Source organism: Falco biarmicus, chromosome 8 (assembly GCF_023638135.1).
Source record: "Falco biarmicus isolate bFalBia1 chromosome 8, bFalBia1.pri, whole genome shotgun sequence".
Classification (NCBI taxonomy): domain Eukaryota; kingdom Metazoa; phylum Chordata; class Aves; order Falconiformes; family Falconidae; genus Falco; species Falco biarmicus.
The window spans coordinates 28,270,692-28,288,790 of record NC_079295.1 but is presented as its reverse complement, the minus strand read 5'-3'; the positions used below and the strand labels follow the sequence as shown (position 1 = coordinate 28,288,790).

Genomic DNA, 18,099 nt, shown 5'->3' with positions numbered 1-18,099 from the left:
CAAACATGTCAGTAACACACACACGTACCCTGAACAGTTCACAGAGATACCCTGTCCTGTGCAACAATCAGCATGCTGGCTCTTTAACATTAGGCTGAATTCAGGAGAAAAAAAATAATATATATATATTCTTTATAATGCACAGAGCAGTACTATAAATCTGTCCTTTTATAAGTACCTGGTGTGATCAGCTCTTTTGCTACCTTTCAGCACGGTTATAACCAGTCCTGTGGCTTTCGCTCACCGCAGGGTGTTGTGAATGGACTACTTTGGTCCAGCAGCCTGGGCGCTTTTACACAACCAAAATTTGTATTGTCACAGAGTCCATGAAGGGGAAACGGTGCCAAGCTGCAAAGCAACTCTTTTGTACCCCCTTAAAATCATATAAATCTACCAATCTCATTGCCGGGAGTGACTGCAAACAGGCTGAGGGAGTTTTGTGGAAAGCCAGGGCTATTAAGTGCTACCAACTGGACTTCAAAACACAGGGCTCTGCCAGTTCTTTTAAACTCCATGCTAATGACTAACACACACTCCCCAGCTCCTCATCTCCCTCCTTTTCATTGGAAAAGGTAGCCTTGTCTATTTTTGGCTGAAAAACCTGCCCAGCTGTCATTATCTTCTGCCCTTCTCTAGCTGACGGCTGGCTGGACCACACTCCTGGGTATAATCCAGCCTCAGACAAGAAAACTTTTGTACTCTGAGGAGCAGGCAACACAACTCACTTCCCCATAGTAAGAAAGCAGAAGAGAAATTACAAAGCTGGCAGCTGTAGGGCTTTATCCTAATTACAGAGCTCTTTTCCCCAGCTGAGATAAGGCCTGTTAGCTTCCCTCCATCCCATCCCACGGACCAGTGACACCTGCAAGACAATTTCCAGCCACAGCATGAGGCTGGATGTAGGGAGCATGCCTCTTGCTGGGGCTCCACAGCCTCCCTCCCACTCTGATTTTTTTCCCCCAAAATGCAGAACTAAGATCTGCATGAGGTGTTTCTGCTGAAGGCAGGCAACTGCAACATGATGGCAGCAGCAGGATCATAGCAAAAGCCCCAAACGCTGTAGCAGCAAGTCCTACAAGAGCTGTAAAGGAACCATTTGCAAGCAAGGACTCACCCCTGTCAAAGCCCAACTCCTGAGCCAGCTGCAGCCCTGGTTGTAGCAAGAGAGCAGGAGCCGAATGTCATAAAGAAGAATTAAGTCTGAAAGAAATCAGAGGAGGATGGCATCACTTGTTCTCCATGTCTGACAGCTAAAGATAGCCTGTTACCCTGTGACCTCATATCTGAAGAAGCAAAATCATACAGTGCTGTCTCTGGTAACACTGAAAGACTTTTTATCCCTTCTGCAATGGCATTTACAAGAGACACACGTTTCTTCCAGCCCGTCCCTAAAGGAAGATGAACTCCTAGGAGACACACATCAGCCTAGCTTGATACTGGGCTTTTTGTAACAGGTTTCTTGCTGAGAAAACAAGAAAAGTATTACTGTGAGAGATGAGAAGCCCATCTCATCCCACAGGGAGCCCCTGGCTACTGCCTAATACCAGCCAGCAGAGAGAATAACCATCACCCTCGGCCCACAACAGGCACCCACAGCAGAAGGTGCCAGCATAGGGAACACCACATCCACTTCAATGCAAAACCCCTGAATGCACTGGTGAGAGATGCCACATGCAGCCGCTTCCTACGGAGGGCTGTTGTGCAGACAGGTTGCCTCTGAGGGCAGGTTTTGCACATGAAAACGGCTCCTCGTGCTGCTGCCTGCCCAGTCAGGCTGAGCCCAGGCATGGGGCTGGGCTTCCCCCTGCACACCAGGGCAATGGGGCAGATGTAAAATCTTCTGTAACAGAAAACCATAATTTATCCAAACATCTAGAGATCAACGTGTTAGGAACTCTTAATGGAAACTGGATCCAGTGGCCATCAAAACCTGTTCATGAACTAAATAGGACTTGGGGTGATAGACCTCTAAACCAGCCTCAACAATATGTTCTCAAGAGCCTGGGCCTCCACGACCTCCTGCGATCATGCAGCAAGTCTGGGGCAGGGCAAGGACCAAAGCCAGCTCTCCTAAAGCCTGCTCCAGCTGAACTTTCTTTCCTGACCCATCTACCCTTCTTTAGAGATGATGTATAATATTTCAAAGGCATCTGATCTGAACCTCTTTTCAATGGCAAGGACATCAAATTATACATTCATCTTGTTTACTCTACCTTGGCACTGGGTGTTATTGTAGCTGCCAGCTCACCACAACACAAGCTATGTTACCAACTTTTCTTCTTAAAAATGGGACTTTCCAGAAGCATCTGGGCAGCTCTGACACCAAAACACCCATGATTACAGTAAGATTTAGGCACAGAGGCATTGTCAATCCCCACAGGCACTTATCTGAATCTTCCAGCACCTAAACATCTTTGAAAATCCAGCCCAAACATTGCACTGTAGCCTCCCACTAGGATGTCTGAATCATTTCATAATCGGTATGAAAACCCAGCAGCCTCTGTGCAATTATCCAGCTGACAGCTGCTTCCGCTACAGCAGTGCTAGCATTTGTATGAATGAGTATCAAAGTGGGACAGCTTTTGTACATCAGCACAGGAATATCTGGCCAGAAGAAGACTAAGCAACCTATCAAAGCTGATGCATGTTACAACACAGATAACAGAAGATGGTTTCCAGGTACAACACAATGTATTCATTCACCCTCTTCCTTTCCATTTTCTTCGCTTTTTTTTTTTTTCCCTTTTTTCCATTCAAGCAACAGCCTAGTAACTATCTTGCACCTGAAGGCAGGCAAAGCAGAGGTGCTTTAGGGCTGCCATTGCTGTGAGACACCCCATGGCTGTCAGCAGCAGCGGCATGTTGCAGAGGCTTGCCCTGGCTATCTGTCCTGCAGAGAAGAGCTGCTGAAAAATTCCTTTCTTTGCTCCTGTTGTGCCAATGTACCCCTTCACCTTTAGCCATAAAGAGCATAACTTTGTTTTCTGCAGCTCAAGATCTTTCTGCTCAGCAAGTGGGATGGTTGGCACCAGCCCTGACCCTAAAATTTTCCAAGCCCTCAGTTTTAAAAATTAGGCTGAGTCCACTCCTTCCTCTAAAGCTAGCAATAACTTGTTGAAGCATCCACGTCCCTGGTCATACAGACTAAGATGTGAAAACCGCTTGGATGTAAAATCAACCATACTATGCACAGGCCTGGGGAAGGCAGAGGCAGGAACGACTTTAGTGCTGTATCTGTGTGGTATATCACACACACACACAAAGCATTTCAGTTGCTACAGGCTCCATACAGAATGATGCAGTCACGATAGCTAATACTTTAGGAAGTTGTGTCTTCTTCAGGCTATACTCAACCCCTTCAATGGCAACACCATTTATATATCCATGCATTAATAAAGAGGGGGTATTAGAAGAAACATTCCTCTCCTTGTGCAAGTGCTTTGATGGAACCTAAATGAGGCCTTCCAGGTGTTAAAGAGCACCAGAACAGTAGAAAGTTCAAGTGGGAATGAAGAAAAGTCATTACAGATTTAACCAGCTGTGTAAAACCCCCAAAGCTTAGAATTAAAAGCTTTTAAAAAGCCTCAGCTGCACTCACTGAGTCATCAAAATTTAAAGGCAGAATTATTCCAAAGGAGATGTTAACCAGACCTTTAGCTCAATGATGGAGAAGGAAGTGGGGCAGGAGAGGATTTTAAAAAATAAAGAAGAAAAAAATCCCTTCAAAGCCACTAATAGACTTGGGCTGGTCAAGCTACTGATAGCAGTACTTTTAAGCAGCTGTAAATCCCACACTTAATCTGCACTGTGGAGTATGAGGCAAATGCACAACTGGAAATTGTACTGGAATGTGCTGTGAAAATGTGCTAGGTCCCTCACATGGTCCCCTGCCAGGCAGCTCGCTCCTTGAGGGCTTGCACCACTGCGTCTGAGCTAGTGGTCCTGTGAGGTCTTTAATCCAGAGACCAAAGGCAGCAGTGGACGTTCAAGGCTGGGAAGGTCTGCCTGGGATTTGTGCTTCCTATGCTGTACCCAGGGCTGTATCCAGGAGTCACAGCAACCAACAGGACTGGTGCTGGTTGTGACTGAACATTGGCCTTCATCAATTTTTCCCTGCCCTTTCATGCTCTTTAGCCTAAGAAATATAAAGACTATTGCATTTCAGGGCTGAGTACATCCTTCCTGAGATACAGAAACAGAGCTCAGAGAGAAACAGGGGTAACGACAGCCCCAATTTTAACACCTGAAAAGTCTCCGTAGGAAACTGTCTTTGAGGTATCCTGATTCATATGGAAAAGCTTGGGGTTTAGCCCTTACTTTTTCTGGCTATTTTAATATGAACACATCTAATTGAGCAGGCAATGGCACTTTCTTTCCCTTTAGGTTTCCTGAAGCACACCAATCCCTACAGGATTCCCTCCTGCTGATGGGGGTGAAAACCATGCGAGCCTGGGGCTCTTCTCCTGAGTGCTCCTTTCATAAGCCAAAAAAGCTGGCCAGCACTTCTCCAGCTGCATCACCTTATGTCAAAAAATGTTGCTTTAACAGAATCATAAAGTTTTGTAGAACTTCACTAACTTTGCTGAGAATATTTGTCGTAAAGACGTTATGGTCTAGTGTTCTGGGTTTGATAGTACAGTTTTCACTTCCACAACGTCATCATGTAATTAAAATCAGGAAACAGATGTTTATAATAAAATGGAAAAGTTGAAAGAGCAAAATAAGAAAACAGGAATTCTGTCTTTGGCAGAATGATATTTTGCATCAGCTCATTGAAACTGAATTTTAACTTTTCATGTCAATTTGCTTTTAAGGCAAATTTGGAAGTCTCAGGCTAGCCCACAAGTAGCAAATCAAACTTTTGTGTCAGCTCCAATCCACATTCATCATCCAGAATTTACATGATCAAGACAATAATGGCAGAGGAAGACCCCATTTTTGGGTTTTGCCCAAACTTCCAGCATTAACAGGCAATTCCTGTGGATTGAGAAAGCTGCAATTCCTGCAAAGGGGCTTGGAAAATGCAGAGCTCTCTAAGTCCACTTCTGTGGCCTCTTCATGTAGTTCAAGTTCTTTGGATTGCAACTAACCCTGTCGCAGATCCCATGAAAAGCCCACGTAAGGTAATACTGCCTATAAAGGGCTTGAGCATCAAAATGAATCATGATCAAGTAACAGGCCACAGGATCAGCACCTGAAAGGAGGAAGCCAGCAACACAGTCTAGTTTCAGGCAGAGAAGACCTTCCTGGCTGTCTCACACACACATCAGGAAACCATTTCTTTATACATTATTATTATTTATGATAAATGGAGTGTGCTGTAAACCCAAGGCTGGAAGAAGCTGTGCAGCTGGAATAAGATGCTCCTCAGATGGCTGCTCTGGGGAGACTGAAATGTTTTTGCAGAGCTAATTGCCTCATAAATTGGTTTTATTCTCCTGGCTGAGGCTAATGTCTTCTTTTAAAGTTAATAAAAAGAACTCAATTTGCTGATTGTTCTGGACTGGTACTAGCAAAAAGAGCTGCTCAGGGACTCTGGAGGGGCCCAGACAATTCCTCAAAGCCATTGCAGCTTGGATGCTAAGTGGTGACAAGCAAGGTGTTCCCTGCCTGCTGTTTAATCTGCTTTCCAGTGATGCTGTCAGATCGGGTGCCTTGGGTATCCCCATAAATGTCTGAGGGGAAGAGATTACAATTGACAGCCTCCTGTAGCAGGCCCCAGGGCTCAGGGATTGAGAGAACAGAGCACACGTTTATGCCAAAAGAGCATGTTATCAGCAGGCATGATATGAGCTTCAGTGTCACAACAGCGCTCAAAATCCAGCCTAGCCTCACACAGCTTGGTGCACAGTATCACAGCCTCCTCGTATTCAACCATTTCGTGGGTCAGTGCCATCAGCTAACTAACACAGCAGTTAAAAGTGCATCCCTCTGGAGATCAAAGCCTGAGCAATTCTGCAAGGTTTGTCAAATGAGGCCCACAGAGTTACATATAAAACCAATGCTCATTGACAGCCCCATGCACTGGCAAGTATCATGTCCTGTCTCACCAGCCCCAGGCTGTCGCCCACAGCCAGAGCCTGTGAGCAAGTGGAAGAGCACCAGCATGTACTTTTTTGCCCTGGTCAGGCAAGATACGACCTATTCCCAGATGCTGACGCTTACCCCAACATTCAGAATGAAGTGTGAGACCCTCACAACACAAACTCCCTGGCTTTCCAGCCAGGAAGAAAATAAACTCCTTACCCACCACATACCTGAATGAAACCTCCTCCAGTGAGATGACATGCTCCACATTTAAAACCCCATGAACCTCTTTTTGACTTGTTTTCAGTGTTTCTTCTTTTCTGGTGAAAAAAAACTTGCCTTCACTGCAGGGAAAAAGGTGCCAAAACCCTCTGTCACATCGGTGCTATACGCAGTAGCACAAACTGGCTCAGTGTGAGGTCGTCATCTGAGGGGACACCAGGTCAGTCACTAACACTGCCATGGATTCACAAAGGTTTCACCCAAATGCCAGTGTGGATAGTAATGAAAAGCGACTAACTGTTAAGCAAGATTAACTTAAGGTTAAAGTGGTTAAGACAGTGCATTAACAGCAGGTTAGACTGGTTCAGGGACAGGGCAGGTGAGTTTTCAACAGGCATCTATCAGACTCCCAGCACTGCGAACTCTCAGCGCCTTTACCCAGGGCTGCCACACACAGAATCATTTGTATGATGCTAAATTTGCCAGTGACCTGTTAGCAGAATGTCCATGGGGCCAGGCAGACTTGGAGGCAAAGGCAAAAGCAGCAAACCCACCATGTCCTTCTGCTGGAGCGATGACTGGATGCTCCACGCAGTCATTGCAGCACGCTTACACCAGCTGCAGCCACCACGCATAGGGGACCTTTTCAGTAATCTCAGATAATCAGGAAGGTGTCAAAACTACAGCTTCTTACACGGACACAAATTTCTCTAGAGTTAAACCAGGGACTGACTCAGGGAAGAAAACCTTAGCAGATATCCAAGGAGATCACTTAAAACTAGGGCCTCTCAGCCCCTCTGGGCATTGAAAGGACCAAGTCCTCTCCTAGTGCTGAGCACAGGGAATTCAGCTCTGATGCTAAGCTTAATTAAATAGAAATATGAAGTAAGAAAGAAAGGCTAATTAGATAGAAATGCAAAGTTACAGGATGTGAATGCTGATTAACCTAATAATAGACAATAATGCTGTTGAGGGGAGTTAAATGGTTTGTTTAATGGATGGAATGATCTATAGTATATAATATATAAAGTACTTAACAGTAAACATTTAATTACCAACTTGAGTTGCATTTTTCTTCACTGTGTGGAAGAAAAGTGTTTCATAAAAGGCTTACTGGATAGGAGTAATTTACACTCCTGCAAAAACACGTGTATTGTATGGGAAAGAGCAACAATGCTTCACAAACAGTGAGCAATGCTAGGGGCTGCCAGATAGGGGAGGGAAAACCAAGATAAAATACCTGTCCTCCTGATCTGGTACACCACTACCTCCATAAGGCAGGGTGCACAGCCTTCCCTGACGTGCCTGCCTCTGGGAAAGAGGGATTGGGGGGCAGAATATGAGCACGAGACTTCACAAGACAGCTCCAGGAGCAACCTGCTGAGGATTTAGGAGAGTGGGCACTTGTCCCAGAAGACTAAAGCCAGCCTCTGGGTCTGGCAAAAGGTCTTAGAGGGCTGAAAACATCTCTGGTTAATGTGATCTTTCATGTGATCAGCAAGAGCAAAGCCATGGCCCAGCCACTAAAGCACCCTGCTTGCTCCCAGCACAGATGCTCTCAATATGAGCTTTCCTCAGAGAGGCCACAAGTCTGGCATACATAAGGTGTTCATCAGACATTCAGGATGTTTTGTGCTGAGGTAAGGCACTCACAGATTTCACGAGTGCCTCCATGTGGCTGGATCTCTGCACACCTAACCACAGCATTGCCTTCAACAGCAGATACAGCACATTCTGCAAAATCAATAGTCTGGCCTCTCCTGGAAGCCTTTAATAGAGATGTACGGTGGCAATCCTGGACATTAGAAAGGGGATGTCGTTCAGGAGGCTTTCACTGGTCTCTGAAATTGGAGATAGAAGTTCCAGTCTGGAGCACAGGGGTTTCCAAACACGCTTGACTTCTGCCACAATAGCCAACACTGCAGCAGTCACAGAAGGTCCCTGAAGGGGATCATGTTCCCCTTCAGGGCACAGGACAACAGGCTTGCACTGCTCCTCTTACTGCCACAGCAGCAGCCCCAGTCCCATCACGTTAACTCCACAGCCTGGGCTGTGTCATGCTGACCAAACAACATGAATGTGCGCAATTTAATTTTAATACCTTGCACTCCCGTTAAAGCTCTTCCTTCTCCTACCTTAATGCAAAGCAGCTAGGACAGAGGCGATGCTCTGCACTTGGTGGAGCTCAGCCCCTGCCTGGCAGAGCCGCCTGTGCAACGGGTCATTTCATCCCACTTAGATTTCAAAAAATCAGCCTTGCTTGCACGTCCTCGTTACTGCACAGCTCTGTCACTCCCTGTGCCTGCTGCAGCGTAGATGGTACCTGAATTTCTACACGTTAATTCATTAGAAAGTGCTGACACACGCACAGTATGTGTGAAGAAGTCACTCAACCTCAGTAAGAGGGAGCACTCCAAATGCAGGAAAGCTGTGGGATAATGCCACTGCTAGGGAAAGAAAAGGTGGCATTAGATTGGGTCCCTGCCAGAGAGTTGGGTACCTGGCTCCAACAACTAGTAAGTCCCCTTACAGATCTACTCCCCCAGCATCTGAAAAAATAATCTCACCAAATACCTATTAGCAGTGCATCATAACAGCTTGCAAATTCTGCCCATCGTTCCTGGTAGAGAGGGCTGCACCTAGCCCAGTGAGAAGTGAGGTCTACTCCATTACCTGCACCACAGGGCCAAGAAGAGCAGGCTGGCCATTAACTGCCTGTGATGAGCTAATTAATCACGGGCACTTGCTGAATTCCTGTTCCCACACTGTTATTAATGGCTCTGTGGATTGAGCTGTGCAGCAGACGGGCAGCAGAGGCTCCTCCACCTGCTGAAGCAGCAATCCTGCTCTGCAAAGGGCACCAGCTTCACCCAGCCAGCACACAGGAGAAATTGCTTAGAGCTGCCCCAGACTTCCACCTTCTCCTCCTCGGGATTGCAGAGTGACCCCCAGCTCCCCAGCTCCACTCTGGAATTCAAACTCCCTGCCATGGTATCTTCCCAGGCAGCATGGGCCGCCACTGAAGGACAGCCCAGACACCAACTTCTGCCTTCATGTGGGGATGCCACAGAGCAACTGACACCAGTCCATGCCAGTCCCCTGCAGCATGTAATATGTAAGACCCTGGCTTCTACCTTGCCCACTGCCAGGCACCCCAGCCTCACCTAGTACTACATGTGCCGCCTCCACCTGTAGAAGCTTCCTTCTCCAGCTGTGCTCCCGGAGCGAAGCCCAGCTCTCCCTGCAGCATGCTAAGGGCTCTCGAGGACGGACCCAGGGGCCCATGAGCCTGCTCCTGCTCCAAATACATCGCCAGGGCTCACGTGGCCACAGCCTGCACTCGGCCAGCAAGCCCAAGTGCTGCTTGTTTGGAGCAGGAAGACATCACTGAGAATGAATTATACAGCTGAGCAGAGGTGGCTGATAATGAATTATGTACACTGCTCGCCCTCGGCTGCCTTCTCCCCTCCCATTTTCTTTATGTTTCTGGGTGATGGAAATAAAACAGCTTGAGGAAGGGCAAACAGAAGGCATGCACAGAGCCTCCATGCCTCAGGGTTTTGCTCCTGCCCTGCAAGCTCCCTGCCCTGGCAGAGCTGCCCCAGCTCAGCCTTGCAGGAGCCATCATGCCAAGCTGAGGCAGAGCCCAAGTCACCAACTGCAGCAATAGTTTCAGGGGCAAGCCTGCCTCTTTCCCTCCCTCTGCTGCAAGATTTGATTCAGGTCCATCCCAGTACCACAGAGGTGAGGCTAAAAGGCACTAAACCCTCCAGGCCATTTGGAAATAAAGGAACCATACAAGCACAGTCTGGCCAGCTCCCCATGCTGACTCTGAGGCTTGCACACCTGCATGCTAAAGCAGAGGACTCTGGCAGTCCATTCATCAGAGCGCTAACTGGCACCAACTTGCATCCGATCATGTTCCAACCTTTGGCCAGTGCTTGCTATTTACACACCACGTCCCATGTGCAGCTGCACCAAGCCTGTCTGGAATAAGGCATCCAAGGGGGTGGCCCCAAAAGTCAACAAAGTACCATGAATCCCACTAATCCTGTCCCTCATGGGTCCTAAAGCACTGGTTGAAGGGCAGAAACATCCCCTTTCTACAGGTGAAGAAAATGCCCCATTAAAGACCAGACCCAAAAGCCAGCCTGAAAACCAAGAGCTCATGCAGGTGTGCCGACAGGCCAAAGGGAGCTGGGAGATGTTTGGCCAGATGGGGTAGGGTGCCCACGTGGTGTCATGCTGCCATCACCAAAAAAAAAAATTGCCTTAGAGGATGAAGACCACATCACTTTGGGGTCAGTAGCTATTACAAAGCAAAGGTCTCCAATCATTCCACACGTTGCATTCCTTTGGTGTCAGGTCCTTACAACAGAACAGAGATGGCTGCTAGAAGAGTTTATTCTGCAGTTGTACTCATTCAGGAAAGGAGCAGCATCGCCCTCTCCATCCCATGTGTTTGAAAGAACTTCTAGAACTAATAGCACCTAGCTTCCTTGAAGGTACTCACCTCTTTGATGAGAAAAACGTCCTGAATTGTTTCAACTTCTTTATACAAAGGTGGGGGGCAAAAATCGGGGGGATGGGGGGGTCAGGGAGGGGGGAAGGGGGAGAGAGAGAGACTGACACAGGAGTTAGGATGACACAAATTATATTTCTGAACATTGCCAAGAAACAAAACGGGACAAATCCATCTAGTACTTGTCACTGGAACTGGGTGTCACAGCTCTGAATACAATGGGGATTGTTTAGCTTTGTTTAAACAAAACAAAAATTAAAATAATTAAAAAACCCAAACATTTCTCAGGTCATTGTGGTAAAACTCAGAGACTGAATTAACAGAAGGAAAAGAGATTGCCAATACATTGCCAAAGTCGTTGCCATTTGATTCAGTTACAGAGAAGCAATAAGCCCAGGACTGCATCTGGCAAGTTCAAGCAGGGACCATCTACATGAAATGCAGACTAGGGACAGGATTAGCAGAATACACTGTAAAAACAGGTGAAGGAATTACAGCCATAAGACACATCAAAGTACAAGTTCATATAGACCAGTCTTCGCAGCTGTAGCTTCTCCATTTAGTTTCATAAACAAAATTCCTGAAACAGTCTTCTAATTCTCAGCCCCCATGCACCAGCTACAGACCCCAAGCTTTGCAAGGGCTGGTGGCACAGTCCAGCTCTGGGCACCACACAGGACCCCTTTCTGACAGGAGTTTGCTACTCCAAAGTGTCTAAGCCAAAGCATGCAAGCAGAGAGGTGTCTGGACCAGCGCCAGGTGTGACAAGGAAGAGCTCCCCTTTGGCAGCCCAGAGAAGAAAAGCTGTTGCTTGTTCTTCTGGTTATCAGCATTGTCAAGCTGCACTGCGTAGCATTTGCTGATGGACATATTTGTGCATCTTCTAGCTTTGCACTTTAGGCACACAGGGAAGTGCTCTATGCTACTGTCATCCTCAAAGAGCATGGGAGAGGCTGCAAACACGAGGACCTGGAGAGCGAGGTCAGATGCTGAAAGACACAGAGGCTACTGAGATCAGAGGCTACTGTGTTAGAAGCACACAGGCCTTGTCTGTGAAAGATCAGTAGCTCCTCCTAGAAAGGGCTGAGAGAGACATCCCTGCATTCTCCAGCAAAAGACACATTCGCTGTTTTGCAGTATGGACTGCACAGCATCCAAAACATGTAATAGTGGCAGAGAGCCACTCTCTGTCTGGCGCAGAGGAGGAAAGGGGAAACTCTGAGCTCAGCATCCTTTGCAGGAGACACACACCTGTTACCATATTGACCATTCACATCTAGACCACTCACATTTTGTTCTCAGCCCTAAATAAAGAGGTTCTGGACCTCCCTGTAACTGAGGCAGCCAGCACATCAACCCCAAATGAAAAAGAAAACATATAATCCCTCCATCCTCCCCCAGCACCTCCTTAGCCTTGGGCCTTTTCCCTTCAAGAGGTCGTTGCAAAATTTAACTGAGCTGACATCCCAATTCCAGGCAGAATATAGAGTCCTCGCATCTGCTCTGGGTCATGAGAGACCCCCTTGACTTGGGGGTGTGTGTGTGCCTGGGCCATGGGCTTTAGATAGTGGGACAGAAAAGGGTTCTGCAACTGTGAACAAGGTTCGTGGCAAACGGATCACAAAGCAGGACTAGCTCTGAGCAGCTGGGACGAAGCCTGCACAACCTTCACAGCCCGGAAACACAAAGGTGGTAAACACAGACAGTTGAGGAATTCCCATGGAACGCAGCACAGAGTATGCAGGACTCTCGCCTGGAACAACGCATTCATCTTTACCCTGGGACCTTTTCCTAATTCTATCTAATATTCCTGACATTGCTAAGACAGAAAAAAGGAGAAAAAGTAATACCTTATTTCTTTCTCATCAATTGGGCAAATGTTAATTCCCACTGAACACTGGGATTAGGCTCAAACTGGAGTAGCATCATAAATCTATAATAATAAATCTGTGACCAAACTAAGACTGATAGAGCAAGAATGTCTTTCTAAGCCAGGCTACAAAACCAGTCAATAGCACGGGATGAGAAATGCTTTTATTGTTCACCCAGTAAAACAAGTGGAAGTTATTAGATGAGGAAACAGCAGCTTTGCTGGACCAGATACCAGGTAATCCCTGCAATGTGTCCAGTGTACCTATCAGTGGGGCAGAACTGGGCAATAGGCTTCTTTGGGTTCTCTTCAGTGGATGATGTATTCACCAACAAAAATGCAGTTTAGGGTTAACTGAAACCAGTCATCAGATTAAGAAAAAAAAAGGCAAAGGCAAAAAGACTATTAACATTAAAAGATTTTCTTTCAGCATTTTCAAAACAGAAGGCTTCACATTTTTGCTTCAAAGCAACTTGTTATAGCCCAAGTCATAAAGTTTTTCAAAAAGTGAAACACAACCATACAAGTGTAGTTCAGTTTAGTTTGAAAGGATATTTTTGTTTGTTTATGTTTTGATTTTTCCTTTTCTTATTTCACTGAGTAAATGAAGGGGGGGGGAAAAATTGTCTCAGGTCACCCTTATGACTTTTTTCCCAGGATTTTCCAGTTCCGCCCGCAAACTGAAAAACCACTGTGGGCACAGCCTACTTGGGAGTTTACTGTCCCTCTTTCTATTTGAATCAGTCCTAAGCCAAAGAAAATGGAAAGTTCATTCCACCAGGTAATACCAACCAGAATCAAGGTATTTAGCAGATGTAAAAATACTGAAAATGGGAGGAGTTGTGGCTGTTTACAATGCGCTGAACATGACCCAAGAGATAAGAGAACTCCTGGCTCCAAAAAACATTGCTATCTGCAAGCTTCCTGCTATGCCATCCTACTCTCCTATAAGGCAATTTATAAACTGTGGGTCTGATCCTGCGTGTTCAGGATCTGACCGAGATGTGCTGACACTACTTATTTGCAAGCAATGCAAGATCTGGGTAACCCACTCTACCTCCTCTAAGCAAGGGGGTTTGGGGGCTGGGATTTTTGGGTTGGGGGTAAGCAAATGGAGAAAGACACAACATCCTCCCCACTAGCAATATTTGAGCATCACTCATGTGACCTGAAAACAACATCCCTTATTTGCAGCGTGTTACCACTTCTGCAGGGACAATACAGTACTGGATAGTTGCTTTGCAAGCTCAATAAAATGAAAAGGCCTTATGAGGATCTTTGTTGGGACAGTCATCTGGTTCAAACACAGCAGAAGACAACAACAACAACAGCAAAAAAACCCACAATAAATTAGGTATCAGCACAGCTTTCTAAATGGTCTAGAACAATTACTTGCAAGACAAAAATCACAGCTCTGGTACTTAGAATCTTGTGGTTTTTTTTAAAAAAAAAACAATAATCCACAGGTTTTGCATAAAAATAAACATTTTAAGCTGACAGCATTATGTTAATTGGATCAACCCGCTTTTCTATATATATATTTCTATGTATATTTAAATGTATATTTTTTTCTATGAATATTCTTTAAAGGAGTAATGGGAGTCACAAATGCATAAAAATAGATATTTTGGAAAAAGAGTAATAACAAAGACAACCCCAGTGAAAAAAGGAAAACAAAAAAGATCAAACAGGGCAGTATTCTAAAGCAACAGCTCACCATACTATAATTTGTGGAGTCCAGTCCTTCTGTGTTGTGAGCAGTTACTCCTAAATACTATGGGGGTTTGTAACAGTGATGTAAAACAAATTCCCGCATGTTTATTGGGGGGGGGTGGGGGGTGGGAAGAGAGAGAGAATTAAGAAGAAAAGAAGGAGAAGGGATTTGGGGTATATAGGACAGATTTTGATGCCTGTTACATTGCTGTAATTAACTAGCACAGATCATCTCCCAAGCTGAAAGCAGAAGGAACTCCAGCAATTCATTGCATTTATAAAAATATACTTTCTAATCAAAATGTGATCTGCCCCTCTGAACTAAAATTTAAAAAAAAAATAAAAAATCCATTTTTGTCCTACCATGTTTTTTTCTGTTGTCCTACAAATAACCCAAAAAGATTGGGAAAAGTGGGGTTTTCAGTAGTGCATGTCAGCATTCTTTGACAAAAGCCAGCTCCTAACAGGTAGGAACATTATTTCAGAGTGATCCTGTCCTTTTACAGCAGGAGGTAACCTCGCTGTTAAAATCCCTTCAAGGCAAAAGGATCATAAAGGTGGGAGGGGGGGAAGCCATAAAAAAAAAAAGGTAACAGCCCGATCTGCTTGCCAGCTGCATCAGTATTCAAGTAAAGTTTAAAGTACCTTTGTGGGACTTTAGAGTCTTGGAGGGTCAGACCGGCTTATTTTAACAAGTGTAATATGCACTTTGAAACAGCCTTGTCATCTGCTTGTTTAAACTAAAAAACAAAACTCAAAAACAAACAAGAGCAAAGGAAAGGTATAGGAAAGGTCTTGGCATCAGTATTAGACTGCAGAATATCTTCTTGACACTGACACTCTGATGTTCTTGCCTTCCTTTCTAATGCATTAAAAGACCATGAAGTCATGCAGCCACTTTAAATGAGTATAGTTTTCATAGAGATTAACTCGATCGCCAGCACAGCACTGGAGAAAGCTGATCTAACAATATTTCAATTACAGAACTCTTCAAAAGAAAATAAGAACTACAATTCCACAAATAACAATGCCAATTAAAAACAAAGAAAGTATTTTTTTTTCTCAGTGTCTTTTCTTAGATATTCTTTCAGAAAAAAAATCTTTCTTCCTTTATCTCTTTCTTTAAAAGCAAATTTTCTAACCACCCAGATTTTAGAGCTATCTTCCATCTACATGAATCTAAGCTTTTCTGAAACCGCCTATGGGGTTGGGGGGGGCGAGGATTCCCTCACCTGAATTTCAGAGCAACCTAAATGGCATCTGCTTATTTTGTCTTGTTTCTCCTCTTGAATTTGTCTGTCCCCCTTAGCATTTCACAGGTCAATACTACTGCGAGAATTTAAGTGTCTGCATTTGAAAGAACTTTGGACTGAGCACAGCTTCACACATTCCATCTTCTCTATGCCCTTTCCATGTAGTTTCTTCTATCTTTACATGTACAAAATCACAGTTTGTGTAACATCGTTTTAAAGGAAGAAAATAAAATACACACACGCACACACACATAAGTATTGGTGAACACTATACACTAAATATTTTTTTCAACAGCATAACAGAAAGTTTGGCCTACTGTAGGTTGAACATGTAGGGAAGGCTGATCTTTTATGGTTGCCATGCAAGCCACCTTCAAGACAAAACAGATGAACCCACCCAAGAGCAAATGCAGCTTCTACTCTCAAGCCATTAGACAATTACTGCCTTTCCAGGGATCAGACTGGCATCTCACCAATGCAGTGAATGCAGTATTTAGAGAACCACACCGAGTTACTTCTGCATCAGTCCTCCAAATCCAAACGCTATTAAAACCAAAGGGGAAAAAGGGTATTTGACTTGCCTTATTATTATTAATACTTATATATTTTGATAACACTTTGAATTTCAATTTACTTCTGAAATCTTGCCCTTTGAGAAGAACACATCCTTCAAGTTGACTTTTTTTCAGGCTTCTGTGCCTTTAAAATTCTCTCTTCTTTTCATTTTGCTGTTCTTTTTCAATTATCTACCAGAAAACTTGCTTTCTTGCAGCAGAAATGCAGCTGGTGGGCTTGGGCTTTCACTGCACCCGCTCCGTGAAATTCTCAGGGAAAACCCCTCGGCATTGGTCAAGTTCCTTATGCTGGATCCAGTCAGACTCCTTCACACCCATCAGCCATCCTTCATCCTGGAGGAAAAGAAAAAGATCAGGTGCTGAGAGATAAATGTCAGCAGGGACTTTTCTTACAGACTGCAGGCCAAGGAGGTGTCAAGGCATTACCAAAGCCATGCTCGTATTTGGCTTGGGAGACAATCCAGGAAAAGGGTGGGGGAGAAGGAAAAAATGTTCCCTTTTAAACTGGGAGAAGGCCACACCCCCCCAGAATCAGTACCAAAACTCCTACCCGACCCAGAGTGTCTAGAGGCACTGAAATTGTAAATAAGTAGCAAGCGTAATAGAAGTATGTCATAATTTATACCTGCCGAAGCAGGAGACATTCTGCCAAACTTTCTAGAGCTATAGGATGGGAGCAACCACCAATCTCACCTTTCACAACCTAAACACGAGGGGTCTAACATTCTCCATAGTTATAAAAAAAGATGGGCACCTCCACAGTGCCATTCACCCCATTTATCTTGGGCACGGGTCTTTGAAAAGGATGAATCATCCCCTGGAGGTGCTCATCCCCTGCTTCAGTCAGGGCACCCGGATGATTTTAGAGAGGTGGTGTAGGCAAAACGAGTCTTGTTTGCTATGCTGAAATTCTGGTCTAAGAGAATAGGGAGCCAAGGACCTCAACGCATCTTCCCAAAACCCAGCAGTCTGTTGGGCCTAATGTAAGGCGATCTTGGCAAAGCTCCCAAACTTGTGCCACACACTATGTAAGACTCAAGGTCTCTCACAAGAGCCATCCCTAGCCACCAAACCTATACATCTATAAACAGGGGTGAATTTTAACTGAGGCAAACGGAGTTCTGCTTAGTAGAACCTGCTCAGGAGGAGAACAGACTTCCCACCGCTCTGCCTGCAGAGTGTCTAGCATCAACGTTTCTGCTCCATCTGAAGCACATGAGGCAGATGAGATATTCAAGGTGGGAAGGCTGCACTGTTTGCAGCTCTGGTGTGCAACCACCCCATTCTCTGCACGCCGCGGAGATGCCACCATGGAAGCACTCCTTCAGCACGCAAATATACCCACTTCATGTGAGTCATTTGCAGTGGGGCAGCCTATGGGTTAAGACTGCAGCATGAGGCAAGAGAGCTGCACAGAGGACTGCCGTTTCCAAACTCAACAGCCTGCTCTGCATCCACTCCTCTGGGCAAAGCATGCACCAGGCTCATTTAGACATATGTTATCACACTCAGCTACATAACTTGCCAGGGCAGAAGTGCTCAGGCAACCAGATGCTCTAAGCTGTGGGGAAATGAGGCATGCATATGTGTGGTTCACACAGTTGTTCTGACACTTCTGGTTTCCTGGAACTGGCAGGAGTTACCTAGGTTATTTACCCAAAGCCAAGCAACGGCTCCCTTTGTATTTACAGAATATGTTCTTTAAAAACATGCCCGCACAATGCAGGAGTGATGCAGCGGGCACATATTGCTTTCCACTGCCATTTTGCAGCTTCTGCTCTCTTGTCCTGTTTTCTGCACATTTCATGTGGCAACAGCACAGACCAGCCATTGTATTCCAGTTCCCTGCTCCTTGCAGGCTGTACTGGGTGCCTGTAGACTCAGTTAGCCCTTGCTGCTGCCTTAGATTTGAGCATT

At 45.4% G+C, this 18,099-nt stretch overlaps 1 protein-coding gene across 7 annotated transcripts in view; it reads right to left on the bottom strand.

Annotated features, from left to right (window-relative positions):
• Positions 1–10,886: 10,886 nt before the first annotated feature.
• The window catches only part of BIN1 (bridging integrator 1), a 102,154-nt gene continuing 94,941 nt past the window's right edge, over positions 10,887–18,099 (bottom strand). For all 7 annotated transcript variants that reach the window (XM_056348987.1, XM_056348986.1, XM_056348989.1 and 4 more), the window contains one exon: positions 10,887–16,515. In XM_056348987.1, the coding sequence (XP_056204962.1) occupies positions 16,408–16,515 (108 nt within the window). In that variant the 3' untranslated portion in view covers positions 10,887–16,407. The remainder of the gene's footprint in view (positions 16,516–18,099) is intronic.